We start from the raw sequence: 14933 nt of genomic DNA on the forward strand, positions 1-14933 counted from the left end.
AAATCTGCAGTTAAAGCCTTTTTTCCCCATTAGTGTGTATAATTTTCTTTTAGCAATTTATCTGAAATAGTTGAAAAAAATACAGCTATGTACAATTTTGCTCAGACTTAAGTTTTTAGGATACTCTGCAGTATGTGTCATACAAAGACTTTTAGTACCTGCTTAATTCTCCGGCCTCACCTGCCACTACTGTGTCCTTCCACTTTATACTTCCACTAGAGGCCTAGTGCATGAAAATTTATGCCCTGGACGGGGGTTCCCTCAGCCCGGCCTGCCCCCTCTCACAGTCTAGGAGCCCTCAGGGGCGGGAGGCGACTCAGTGATCAGGGGAAGGTGACACCCCCATCACACCTCTGCTGCTGCCACTGCTGGCAGCACAAGCCTCGGGCGGCCATGGGCGGCTGGGCAGCCACCATCCGAGGCTTGCCTGTGCCTCGGGCCAGCCCTGGGCAGCTGGGGGGGCCTGGGCGCCACCATCTTGTGGCTGTGGGCACTGCCATCTTTGAAGGTGTGGCAGTCAATTAGCATATTCCCTCTTTATTAGATAGGATAGTACCAAACTGTCTGTAGTTTTCCTCTGAACAACTATAGTTAACACTGTTCTATTTTATGGCTTTGTTCCTTGGCAAGGCTATGCCTTCTACCTGATCATTCTCCTCTTACCCATTTATGAATACCTATTTATAAAGAATAGTTCAGGTATTACCCCACTCCACTAAAACCTTTCCATACTTCTAACAGAATTTAAAAAGCTCTTTTTGTGAAGTCTCCATGTTTTGTAGATCTGTGTTGTCCTGTGGCAATATATTACAATTATTTGTTTAACGACTTTGTTCTCTGTTAGCCTGTGAATTTCTTGAGGTCCATTTATTCTTTGTCTTTGTTTCCAGCACCACTCTCAATATGCCTTTCACAGTTTGAGTTAAATTGAAATCTGTGAATTAAATTGAATTCTACAAATTAATCCTGTTATATTTTTCTCTACCTCTGAGATCTATGTGTGTTTGCATTTTAAAAAAAACAACCCTAGGTTTTCATTTACTTTTTAGCTGTCCTCATGAAATTTCTGAGACTCACCTGAGGTTATATAGTCCTTTATTGTCCACAGTCTAATTTTGAACGGCTGATATGAGAGATTTCCTTACCAAAAAAAGAGAAAAATCTTATAGTGAAATTTAAGACTTTCTAATAAAATAGTTTATGTAGGCCACATACTTAATTGCTTCTATAAAAATCAACTTTGAAAATATATTCTTAAAATACGAGTTTGTAATAAATGAGGCATGTGGCCCATCGGCTGAGAGTTTGACATGTTTGTAGATTTTATGTTAAATCGATGATCACTGATTTGGTTTTCTTGTCTCTTCCCTAATGGAGAAAAATAAAATTCAGTTTTATCACTGAACTGAATGTTACTATAACATTCTTAGGTCAAGAAGTCCAGAATTTACCTTATTTATATTATACTCCGTGATTTATATTTAAAATACAATCAGAAAAGTATTTTCTACTGCTAATTTTGTTTCATTTATTTTCAGACTACAAGATAAAGTTCGAGAAACTATTGAAGCATTGAGAATGGCTGGTATCAAAGTATGGGTACTTACTGGAGATAAACATGAAACTGCTGTTAGTGTGAGTTTATCATGTGGACATTTTCACAGAACCATGAATATCCTTGAACTTATAAACCAGAAATCAGACAGCGAATGTGCTGAACAATTGAGGCAGCTTGCCAGAAGGTAAGAATATAATTATCTGAGTCAGATAGTTGAGGGGTAAGCAAACTATGGCCCACTGCCAGTTTTTTAATGCCCATGAGCTCAAAATAATTTTTATATTATTTGACTGATAAAAAAGAATCCAAAGAATAATACTTCATGTCATGAAAATTATATAAAATTCATATTTTGATGCCTGTGAATAAAATTTTGTTGGAACACAACCACTTTCATTCATTTACATGTCATAAGTGAAGGCTTTTGCACTATAGCAACACAGCTGAGTAGTTACAACAGAGACCTTATGAAGCATTTTTATCATTTTTCACTGCTGCTTGATACACTTCAAGTTACAGCAACTCAATTATAACTCGATAGTGTCTTGAGTGCCACACATACTGCCATCTGACATTTTACTTTTTATTTTCAATCCTCACCTGAGGATATGTTTCCATTGGTTTTTAGAGATACAGAAGCATCGCTGTGAGAGAAACATCGATTGGTTGCTTCCCATACAATTGAACCTGCAACCTAGGTATGTGCCCTGACCAGGAATCAAACCTGCAACCTTTTGGTGTACAGGACGACGCTCCAACCAACTGAGCCACCCAGCCAGGGCTTACTATATTTTAATTATCATTATTTACTCATCATCTCCAAACAAAAAATGGACGTTTATTTATTTTAATTTTATTTTATTGTCTCCTTTTTTTCCCCATTGACCTTCCCCCGGCCTCACCTACCCACCGGCACGTGCCCCCACCCCCCCACACCAGTGTCTTGTGTCCATTGGTTATGCTTATATGCCTGCATACAAGTCCTTTGGTTGATCTCTTACTGTTTCCCACACACACACACAAACAAAAAGAGATACAGAGGCAGAGAAGCATCGAACAGACTGTCAAATTACAGTGGGAAAAAATGGACTTTCAATATCACACTTTTTAAAAAATATATTTTTATTGATTTCAGAGAGGAAGGGAGGGGAGAAAGAGATAGAAACATCAATGATGAGAGAATCATTATCAGCTGCCTCCTCCATGACCCCTTCTGGGGATCGAGCCCGCAACCTGGGCATGTGCCCTGGCCTGGAATCAAACCCGGGACTCTTCAGTCTGCAGGCAGACACTCTATTCACTGAGCCAAACTTGCTAGAGCTAATATCACACTTATAAAGCATAGTGAAGCCTTAACCAGTTTGGCTCAGTGGATAAAGCACAGTGAAGTGTTGATTATTTTATCAAATTAGATGCAGCGCAATGCTACTTTGAGTGCTGGCCTTCAACAACATATTTAAGTGTCTCTGAATAATAAATACAATGCTTGCACCAGAATGTAAATCTGTATATTGCTTCTTTTACCAAGAAAATCTTTACAAAAGGTGACTGGGGAGAAACAGTGGAACCAAATAGTGTGATCAGTAATGTAGTTGATTTAGATGCTGATGCAAGCTTCTTATCTCTTCCTGGCAACAAATAGTTTGCCCAGTTGCCAGTAATCAGACCATGAGTAGTACTCATATAGCATATTAGTGGCCCAGTGCATGAAATTCATGCACAGGGGTGGGTGTTTCCTTAGCCCAGCCTGCACCCTCTCCAATCGGGGACCCCTTGGTGGAATGTCCAACCAGCAGTCGGACATCCCTCTCACAATCTGGGACTGCTGGCTCCTAACCATTCACCTACCTGCCTGCCTCATCGCCCCTAAATGCCTCTGCCTATTGCCCCTAACCGCTCTGCCTGCCTGTCTGCCTGCCTGATGGCCCCTAACCTCTCTGCCTGCCTGCCTGCCTGTCTGCCTGATCACCCCAACTGCCCTCCCCTGCCAGCCTGATCTCGCCCCCATCTGCCCTCCCCTGCCTGCCTGGTTGCCCCCAACTGCCCTCCCCTGCCGGCCTGATCGCCCCTAACAGCCTCTGCCTCCACCACCATGGCTTTGTCCGGAAGGAAGTCAGACATTTGGAAGATGGCTGGTCGACCTGGTCTAATTAGCATATTACCCTTTTAGTATTATAGATAGGTTATATAGGATATGATTGCCTAAATGAGGGGGAAAAGCCTTTTTCATTAGGAGGAGATGCTCTTGGCAGACAAAAATACATAATCCCTATATCTGGACTGATAGCCAGCCATATGCACTATACTGCCAAACCGGCCATTAAAAAATTGAACCGCTTTCTTACACCTTACACCAAACAGCTGTTGCCCTTAAAACCCCTCCTCAGCCCCCACCTTAGGTTCTGCCTTTGCAGTTCACCCAGATTTGGTTCTGATTGATCGGTTTCTATGCCAGTGAGCATCAAAAGCTCTGCCTCCTAGGGAGCCATTGGCTCCTCGTAGTTCACCCAGATTTGGTTCTGATTGGTTGGTTTCAATGCCAGTCAGCGTCTCCAGGCCTATCAACGAGCCTGATCAGAGAGACGGGGCTGATCAGCAGCCCCAGTGGAGGCCTGAGAGAAAGAGAGCCGAAGCTGCTGGGCTAGGCCCGAGCGAAAGAGAGAGGCAAGTGCTGATCAACAGCTGCCACGGAGGCTACGGATCAGACCCTGCTTCTCTCTCCAGGCCTCTCTTCAGGCCTGATCCGCAGCCCCCTTGGCAATCAGTGCTGGGTTGGGGCGCCAGCAGCAGCAACACAGCACTGACTTTCAGTCGGTTGAGCCTTCGGTTGTTTTGGATATTACGGACCCTGGGATTTTATATATTAGGATACCCACAAGGGAAGTGTTATCCATGTTTCACCATAGTAATATCTCATGTTACAGTCCATTGTAGGAGTTAATAACAAGAATAGTTAGGATTCCTTCATTCCTTTGCTTCCTACTTAACCATTTTCATGATTTTTTCTGAATGTTTTTAATTTTTTTAAATTAGGATTTACTAAATATAACAATTTTTATTTTAGTAAGACTTTATACTCACAATTTGGGAGAATATATTGAGATTATATGTTACAGTTCACATTTAGGAAATATAGTTACTGTGTCTACATATCAGTACATTGTAAAATTGAATATCATCTTTTTAATTCATGATATCGGTCACTCTCAGTTCTACTTAATCTTAACTGCAAGGTAATACAATTTAGTTTGTTCCCTGACATGTCAGTTTTGTAATAATAAAGTCTGCAGATGAATGGTCCATTTTTCAGTAAGAATCTTTTGTTTACTAAGCTAGTGTAAATAATATGACTTCAAAGTATCTTACAGAGGACATAATTATTTCCTGTTTTAGAATTACAGAGGATCATGTGATTCAGCATGGGCTGGTGGTGGATGGGACCAGTCTATCTCTTGCACTCAGGGAGCATGAAAAACTATTTATGGATGTTTGCAGAAATTGCTCAGCTGTATTATGCTGTCGTATGGCACCACTGCAGAAAGCTAAGGTATGTTTGTGTTATAAAAAGTTCAATTAAAGATACATAGATCTAAAAGTATTCTTTAAGATTAATGACTTAACTAGGTCTATTTGGAGGTATGCAGTATATGAATCTTAACTACGGGTCAGTCATTTCTAATATTATGAATTGTAACCATGTATATTATTAGACCTTTGGAATTTTCAGAGTCAGTGTAGAAATTTCAGCTATGCATAATAAATAACCTAGAAAGTCTGTGATGGGTAGCAATTGTGATTTTTCCTGAGACACATATTTGAGCTCTGACAACTAAAGTTTCACAATTTAGTATTTACCTACTGAGGGAGCATGTAAGACTTTTCAGTTCACATGCACCTTCAGGTGGTTCTGTTGATCTTTGCTTATTCGTGCATTCTCGTGAAATGATAATTCTCTTTATTAAAAATGGCTATTAAGTAATAGAACTTTAGTAAGAAGTTGAAAAGCCAATTTTGATATTAAACTATATACAAAAATATTTAAATTTCAGCTATGATTCTAAGTGAAAGCCTATATATATTTTTTATAACTCCAAATTTATAATTTGAGGTCTTAGACTGTATCCTTCACAAAGAGTATACTTTGAAATGTACATCTAAACACTGGTTTGTTTCACATATAGATCTAATAAATTAGGCATTCAGTAGTTTTTGGCTTCATGGAACTTTCTTATAATGCCTATATTATTATAACGCATGTCCCCTCAGTCTATGGAGACTAAAACTGGAGACCAAACAGAGCTAACATCTAGGTTCTTTATAACAGTACATTCAAGAATTTCAAAGAAACATTTTTTTAAATTTCATTGAATTTAATTTTGATTGCTTTTTAAATTTTTGAAAATAATTATTTTTGCCTAACAAAGTTCAAATAGTTATTGCTTTTTGCACCGTTATTAAGCTTTTTACAAAGCTAAATTGTATTTAAAGATCTTTGCTTCCCATAATAAAATCCAAGATAATACTGTGTGTGTGTTTTTGCTTTTTTTTAAAATATTTTTTTATTATTGGTGGTATTACAGATATCTTCCATTCCCGCTCCCCTTTACCATCCTCCTCCCAGCCCCTACCCATCCCCCCAGGTCTTCACTACCCTTATTGCCCATGTCCATGGGCTATGTATGTAAGATAATACTGTTCTGCAATGTCATTCTGAAAGACATTTCTAACATCCTAGTGGAAAGAGACATCCCTCAAAAAATGAACCATAGAGAATATTATTGTCTAATATAAAATTAATTTTTTCTACTTCAACAGAGTCATTTCTGATAAATGGCTTTCTATAAATATAAGAAGTTGAAATTTTACCGTGATTAATTAGTTGTATGTCTTTCAGGTAATAAGACTGATAAAAATCTCACCTGAGAAACCTATAACATTGGCTGTTGGTGATGGTGCTAATGATGTAAGCATGATACAAGAAGCACATGTTGGCATAGGTGATTGATTTTTCCTTTTTCCCTGAGCTTTTAACATTGGTACGGTTATCTGGGGATTTTGAATATAGTGTTTCCCTATCAATATTTCAAATATTTTATTTCCAAATTTTCAAAGACATGAATACCACATTAATGAATTTTTCTATTCTAATTCTCCTTCATAATAAATTAATTTCATTTTTACATGTAATTTTATACTTTTTAAAGTACTTTCATATACTATTTTATCCCTTTTAAACTCTAAATATGTGATTTATATAGATACTTTCCTGGTTTTAAATTCTCGTTTTAGAAAGTTATTGTTATTTTTTGTCAATCTAAAGATTCTGCAGCTCATTTTAAAGACAACTTTAGAGACAGAAAATCATACCAAACTGTAATAAAATATAAAATTCCAAATAGCCTTCCTACTTAATAACATTTATTCTAATTTTTTTTGCCTAGCATTTTTATTTGATTCAGAATACTAATTATTTTATTTATATTTAAATTATCCGTCAATTACTATTTAAACCATATTCTGACCTATTTTCCTCAGTAATTTTATTATACAAATACAGAAGTAAAGAGAAAAGTGTGGGTTTCTCATTAAAGGATAAACTTTTAGTTTTAGAAAAGAGTGTTACTGGTCCTGTTTTGGAATCATCTCTGTAATATCCTGTGAGGAGTAGTGATTGGGTCTAATGTTTATATTTTATCTCAAATAAACTCCTACTTCTTTAATAATTAAATCTTCATTTTGAAAACTTAATTTTCTTTCAATTTTGTATATTGTTTCCCATAATTCTCCCTAATAATTTGATATCTTCCTATATCATATATTAAAGCATAAAAAGCTACAGTATTTATAACAGTTTGAGTCTAGTATGCTAGCAGACTGACTAATGAATAGGATAGATTTAAACATGTTTAAATAGATTCAGATAGATGTTTACCTGGTAAAGCTATTTAAACATCAGTAGGGAAACAACTTACTTGATAAAAAATACTGATAAAACTTGTTAAAGACTGTAAAAAGTAATAGAGGAAAATTTTAATGAATAATCGTGTATTTTGAGGTGTAAAAAGGTCTATTAAATACAAAACCAAAATAAAGCAAGAAAAAGATCAATATGTGTGGCAAAAGTAAATACTGTCCCCAAACAATTTTAAAGACAGAGTAGTAAAGAATATTTTCAAAATAGATGACAAAGTCTTAATATTCCTAATATGTGAATTCTTAACAAATTAAGAATAAGAAAAATACTATAATAGAAATATCTGGAAGGATGTGAGCCATCAGTTGTCAGAAAAGGAGAAATCTAAAATGAATACTAAATGCATGAAAAAAGGATTCAGTTTCTCACTAACAATCAAAAGAATGCAAATTTATATTGCCTATCAGAGTGACAAAAATTACAAAGATTGATAAAATCTGGAATTGGTAAAGGTATAGATTAGTAAATGCTCTTAATCGATCTTTGTAGGAGTCAAATTATAAATGTTTGCCTGTTGACCTGGCAATTGTGCATCTGGAATTTTTTTTTTAATTTTTTTATTGATTAAGGTATCACATATTTGTACTCATCCCCCCATTCCCATCCCAAACCCCTCCCCACGCATGCCCCCACCCCCCTGTTGTCCGTGACCACTGGTTAGGCTTATATGCATGCATACAAGTCCTTTGGTTGATCTCTCTACTTTACCCCCACCCTCTCCTACCTTCCCTCTGAGGTTTGACAGTCTGATCGATGCTTCCCTGTCTCTGGGTCTGTTTTTGTTCATCAGTTTATGTTGTTCATTATTTCCCCTAGATGAGTGAGGTCATGTGATACTAGAAATACACTTATAAGAACCGAAAATGAGACAAGCAATAATGGTTATGCTGAGAGGCAAATGAATCAGTCTGTAGTGAGTTTCTTTCTGGAATTTTTTTGAAGAAAATATGTGAATATGTTGACAAAGACATTTGTTATAAACAGTGTCCATAATAGTATATTAAGAGACAAAAGTAGATTATAAAACAATCCCATTTTTATACACTTGTTTGTATGTATAATAAATATATAGACATACAGAATATGTGGAAGGAAAAATCCTGAAAGTATATATACCAAAAATAGTTTTCTTTTTCTAGATGCTGGGAATAGAGTTGTCTTTACCTATAACACTTTCGAATGTTATTTCTATCCTTTTATGACAAAAATTTAAATTTTTAATTTTGAAAAATAATTTTTCAAAGCTGCTTCCAGATTTAAAAAGTGAACTTGGCAATAACTCTTTTGAAAACTAAAAGATTATCATAACCTAAAAAAATTACTCATTTATCAGATAAAATTATGTACTGATTTCAGATGATAGTGTACTTTAAAAATGCATTTTGTTTGAGTAATATCTGAAAAATTTAAAGAACTCAAACATGCTCATTTTTGGTAGGTTCAAATTATTCAATCTGGATATTATTTATGTTCGGTGAAGTTAAACTATTTTATAGCATCCTCTCCATTAGAAATTTATTAACAAATACTTTGAACTTAATAGTGTAATTTATGTTCTTATTAGATCTGGGACTTTCAATATTATTTTTATATTAATTACATTTTATATTACATTCTAAGCCTTTGAAAATTGATGCTACCTGCCTAGTATATATTGTAGTTTTATATTAATTATATATTTGATTTAGAACAAATTTTTTGGGAATCTGCTCTCTGCTATATCTTAGGATATAGGTATCCTAAGTCCAACTTCAACTGCTATAATTAACACATTCACAGATACATCATGAAAATTGTACTTAATAGTTTTCAATGAATTTGCCTTTTTGCCCCTTTTATTGCAGGAATCATGGGTAAAGAAGGAAGACAAGCTGCAAGAAACAGTGACTATGCAATAGCAAGATTTAAATTTCTCTCCAAGTTGCTCTTTGTTCATGGTCACTTTTATTATATTAGAATAGCTACACTTGTACAGTATTTTTTTTATAAGGTGAGTTTCATGGAAATATTTATTTTTATTTTTTAAAATATGTTTTTATTGATTTTTTAGAGAGAGAAGAAGGGAGTGAGGGAGAGAGATAGAAACATCAATGATAAAAGAGAAACATCATCTATTGGCTGCCTCCTACATGCCCCCTACTAGGGATTGAGCCTGCAACCTGGGCATGTGCCCTGACCGGGAATCGAACCAGTGGCCTCTTGGTTCCTGGGTCGATGCTCAGCTGCTGAGCTGCACTGGCTGGCCTCATGGAAGTATTTTAGAATCAGTTATTGACAGTAAGTTGAAGCTTCAATTTAAGGAATACTATCATCATACAAATTATTCTTAAAAATTGTTCCCATAACAGTTTTTCTTAAAAATCATTTCCATAAAACAACAGTTTATGGAATATACTTTAATTATTAGTCATGAATCTGATGTGTAGTGACAGAAAGCAAATCAAGGGTTGCCTGGTGCCAAGGGTGCAGGTTATAGAATTGACTGGAAAGGGATATGGAAATTTTTGCATGAGAGAAAAGTTAATCTAGTTTGATTGTGGTAGTGGTTACACAGGTGTATAAATTTGTCAAAACACATAAAAATTTTCCAGTTAAAATTGATACATTTTATCTTATGCATATTTGAACTCAATTAATTTGATTTCTTGGATGTTATTTTGTTTTGAACCAGTAGTAAGTTTTAACCCTTTGTACTCGCTTGCTTTTTTCTTAATTCCTTTATTTTAATGCTAACCGTGTCGAGTCACACTCGACATCTGAGTGCAAAAGGTTAATTTAACTTCAATATGATGGTTTCAAGCAGGCATTCTAAATCTTTTTGTGTCATGAATTATTGTTCGGTAACCAAGTGAGATGTATAAATTACTCAGTATAGGGCTTTTAACACGTTAAGTGCTATGTCAATCACCAGTTACTGACACTATACTTTCCGGAAAGGAAGACAAAACAGGCTTGGCACTTAACGTGCTAAATGCATAAAATAAAATAAATAGGGTTACAAGGAAACTAATTATGTTGAAGTACTGTTCTGTCTCTTGACTTTTGAGGAAGGTAGGATTCGTGGAAACTCACGTTAAGAGCCCCTGAGTACCAAGACATTTAATACACCAGAATATCCTATGTTGCCTGTATACCTGTAATTAAGTAATAGCTGCAAGCCAATGAAAGAACACAGGTAGATTGCATATCCTATATAATAAAGAGGGAATATGCAAATTGACCATCACTCTGCCACAAAGATGGCAGGGCCGACAGTGGAAGCTGGGTTTCCATAACACAAGATGGCTGCACCACAGTGGAGGCCGAGTTCTCATAACAAGCCTTAACAAGCAATCAGCAGGGACTTGAGGCTGTGCCTTCCCCTGCCCCCAGGAGGCTTGACAGGGGACCACAGGCCACGCCCCCTGCCTTGGTGCCAGGCTGGGGGACCTCAGGCCATGTTCCCTGCCTGGCAGGGCTCTGACGGGGGACCTAAGGCTGCGCTCCCCTCCCGGTGCTAGGCCAGGGGACATGAGGCTGTAGTGCGCCCCAGACTCTGACAGAAGGAAGATTTTCATATACTTTTTACTAATTTTCTTTCATCTCTGACACTTCTATTATAGAGAAAGGGCTAATAGCAATATTAAAATATTTCCTCTAATTAATCCCCTTTTAATGTGCATGAATTTCGTGCACCAGGCCACTAGTCCTATCTAATAATAGACAAATATGCAAATTGACCATACCTCCGACGCGCCCACCATCCAATCAGAGTGAGTATGCAAATTAACCCAAACCAAGATGGCTACAGCCACAGAGACCAAGGTTTCCTAGGTAACAGAGGAAGCCAAGCTTTCTGCCTGCCCTTGCCAGGCCTAAGCGTCCACTCAAGCTACAAAGTTTCAATTATAGAAGGTAAACAAATTCAAACAAATGGCGGCAGAATGGAGCTTGAGAGAGCAGGCCAGGGTTGCCGCCGGCAACAGGGGAAGCAAAGCTTTCCGCACACCCTGGCCAGGCCCACCCGCTTAAGGCAACAAAGTTTCAATTATAACCCCAACACAAACGGCTGCTGGCCTCGGAGGGAGCCCCAGGCTTGGCTCCGCTCCAGGCTACAAAGTTTCAATTGTAGAAGGAAAATAAATTCCAGATACCAGGGCCTCCGCTTGGGTTGCCAGGGGGCATGGCCGGCCTGCAAACCACCACAGGCCCCTCGCTCAGGCCGCCCCACACCCCAAGGGAACTCCCACCTGATCCGGGACACCCTTCAGGGCAAACCAGCTGGCCCCCACCCCTGTACCAGGCCTCTATCCTATCTAATAAAAGAGTAATCTGCAGATTGATCATCACTGCAACACACAATATTGCTGCCCCCATGTGGACACAAGATGGCCAGCAGGAGAGGGCAGTTGGGAGGCACCGGCCTGCAAGGGAGGGCAGTTGAGAGGGACCAAGCCTGCAAGGGAGGGCAGTTGGAGGTGATCAAGCCTGCAGGAGAGGGCAGTTAGGGGTGACCAGGCCGGCAGAGGAGGGAAGTTGGGGGCAAACAGGCTGGCAGCAGAGTGGTTAGGGGGTGATCAGGCTGGCAGCAGAAGCGGTTAGGGGCAATCAGGAAGGCAGGCAGGCAAGCAGTTGGGAGCCAGCAGTCCTGGATTGTGAGAGCGATGTCCGACTGCCCATTTAGGCCCGATCCCACCATGCAGTTGGACATCCCTTGAAGGGGTCCCATATTGGTGAGGGTACAGGCTGGGCTGAGGGACAACCCCCCTCCATGCACGAATTTCGTGCACCGGGCCTCTAGTCTATATATATAAAAGCCTAAGCGACCGTTCTACCGTCTGACCGGTAGCTATGATGTGCACTGACCACCTGGGGGCAGATGCTCAACACAGGAGCTGCCAAGCTGTGGTGACTTGGCAGCTGTGGTTTTCGGGTGATGCACCCGGAACCAGAGAGGAGGGAGCCCGATTTCAGGGTGCGTCACCTGAGAACCACCCTCCCGCAATGTGGAACCCCTGAGGGGATGTTGGATAGCTGGTTTTGGCCCAATCCCTGCAGGCCAAGCCGACGGACCCCATCCGTACATGAATCTTCTAGTTGTTAATGATCGTGGCAGTTTTTCTTTCTAGCTTACAGTTTTACTGTGACATAGTATATTGAAATCAGAAGATGTTTGACAGTTTCATTTATTCTGTTTTAAATATTTTAAAGCTACTATACCCTAAAGTTGAAATAAAACTTACTTGTGCTGTATGTGAAAATATCGAATAGTAATTGGAAGGTATAAATTCAGAATTATGGTATTGCTTGGCAATGATACAAGTTGAGAGCATTTTATTCCGACATTTGCAGTTCTGTGTAGATTACTTTCAGACATTTTTTAATAAAATGGGAATTTTGTTTTGCCATTTTATATAGACAAGTTCTTATAGGCAGATCTGTTTTCCATATCAACTGAGACTGTGTTTCTAGACTCATTAGTCATTTAAATTTATTTTTCTTTTGGACCTAAATATTTTAATTATTTCCATTTAATCTTGTTTTTCAGAATGTATGCTTTATCACACCCCAATTTTTATATCAGTTCTACTGTTTGTTTTCTCAACAAGTAAGTAAATAGAAGCTTTTGTTTTTATACTTTCAGAATAAATTATGTGTATTCAGTGTTTGATAAATCCTTGGAGGGAATTTTTTGTTAGTCCTACTGATAATTAGATAAAACTTTTCTAATTAGTGTATTTAATGAGTTCATAATATTTATTCTGATTTTTAGTTTGAAATGTGTTAATACCAAAATATATTTTAATTCTGGATACTTTTTAAAAAATAGATATTAACTCTTTACAGCTTAAGCGATAATTTTGTAACATTTTTCAACTTATGTGTATGTAATATTTCTGTAAAATCCATATCAAGCCAGGACAGAAAATTGTTGGGAGTATTACCTCTTTTTTTTTTTTTTAACTCATAAATTTTTTTACATTTGGAAGGAACCTTACTTACCTAGTGATGGAGTTCAGGGATGACATACAGGTTATCTCAGAAGCTTCCTAAATAGTCGGCAGGACCACCAGGAGCACTATATTGAAAGGGGTTCTCAAGCTATAGGCTCAGGGAAAACCCTTTTCTTGATTAGCAGTAGCTATACACATGTCACATATTTCCCATTCCTGATCTACTCTGTCTTACTTTATAAAAAAGGAAATTAAAATACACAGAGATTCAGTAACTTGCCCAAGCTCTCATAGCTAAGTTAATAACTATACCATATTTGGACCTACTGCTTCTGACTAATTGAGCACCCTCTTCACAAACTGCACTATACATCTTTAATTGATCAAGACATTTGTTTAAGTTTATTGAAACAACAAGAGCTTAATTAGTTTAGGTTTTTCATGATTTTTTTTCTACTGTTACTGTTTTCTCCTGTTTACAATCTGTAACTTCAAATTCTAAATATCTGCTTAGACATTGATTGCCAATAATGTTTGTTTACTTGAATGAAGTAAAGAATGCTCTAAGAGCATATGACAAGGAGAACTAACCTATTTTGATTAAGTTTCAGGGAGTTTACAGTATAATTAAAGATAAAATATTAATAACAATAAAAACAATATGTGAAGCATAGACAAATTGCTAACCAAATTAGTACCAATAGTAGCACATAGGACTGTTTAGAAGAGAAAGCTATCATAAATGTGTAAAGTTTCATGGATCATGCCTTAAAGGAAGTGTAGGACTTAGATGCAAAGACAAAACCGTGAAAGCAAAACTAAATGTGTAACATATCAAAGGGATAGTAAGAAACCTAGGAACATGTAGGAGAATTATGTAAAATTATATCACAGTGACCAAATTGCAGAGAATCTTGAAATGTAGATCCAAATCACTGTATTTCCAGAATTATTTGGCATAACAAAATATTCCAATTTCTACAAGAAATATAAATCTATGAACATTATATGTGAATGCTTAAGTCAGAAACAAACTGGGATTATTAAAATGGATTTTTGTATAAATTGGAAAAAACTACATAGTTTTTGTTTATTTTGATATGCTTCTTTGTTTTTAATATGCATAAGTATAATAAATAATACATATTTTAGAATCTCAAAATTCCTATCAATTTCTCTTTCTAGACACTGTATGACAGCGTGTACCTGACTTTATACAATATTTGTTTTACTTCCCTACCTATTCTGATATATAGTCTACTGGAACAGCATATAGACCCTCATGTATTACAGAACAAGCCCACCCTCTATCGGTAAGTATTTTCCAGTATTAAATGTCCGTAACATTTCTGATTGCAAGTTACCAATTTTTAAAAATAAGCAAATATTTGGTGATTAATACTTTACTAAGGAAAGTACTTTAGTTGTTTATGGTTTATAATTGTTGAAGACAATAATTTTTCCAATG

At 37.2% G+C, this 14933-nt stretch overlaps 1 protein-coding gene across 7 annotated transcripts in view; it reads left to right on the forward strand.

Annotated features, from left to right (window-relative positions):
- ATP11B (ATPase phospholipid transporting 11B (putative)) overlaps window positions 1–14933 on the forward strand; it is a 98503-nt gene that overhangs the window by 51505 nt on the left and 32065 nt on the right. For 5 of the 7 annotated variants that reach the window (XM_054713764.1, XM_054713767.1, XM_054713765.1 and 2 more), the window contains 6 exons: window positions 1539–1742; window positions 4952–5105; window positions 6453–6555; window positions 9377–9522; window positions 13060–13119; window positions 14651–14778. In XM_054713764.1, coding sequence (XP_054569739.1) covers window positions 1539–1742; window positions 4952–5105; window positions 6453–6555; window positions 9377–9522; window positions 13060–13119; window positions 14651–14778 — 795 coding nt within the window. The remainder of the gene's footprint in view (window positions 1–1538; window positions 1743–4951; window positions 5106–6452; window positions 6556–9376; window positions 9523–13059; window positions 13120–14650; window positions 14779–14933) is intronic. The other 2 variants (XM_054713769.1, XM_054713768.1) reach the window with 2 other exon arrangements.

Source organism: Eptesicus fuscus, chromosome 3, assembly GCF_027574615.1.
Source record: "Eptesicus fuscus isolate TK198812 chromosome 3, DD_ASM_mEF_20220401, whole genome shotgun sequence".
NCBI classification, from domain to species: Eukaryota; Metazoa; Chordata; class Mammalia; order Chiroptera; family Vespertilionidae; genus Eptesicus; species Eptesicus fuscus.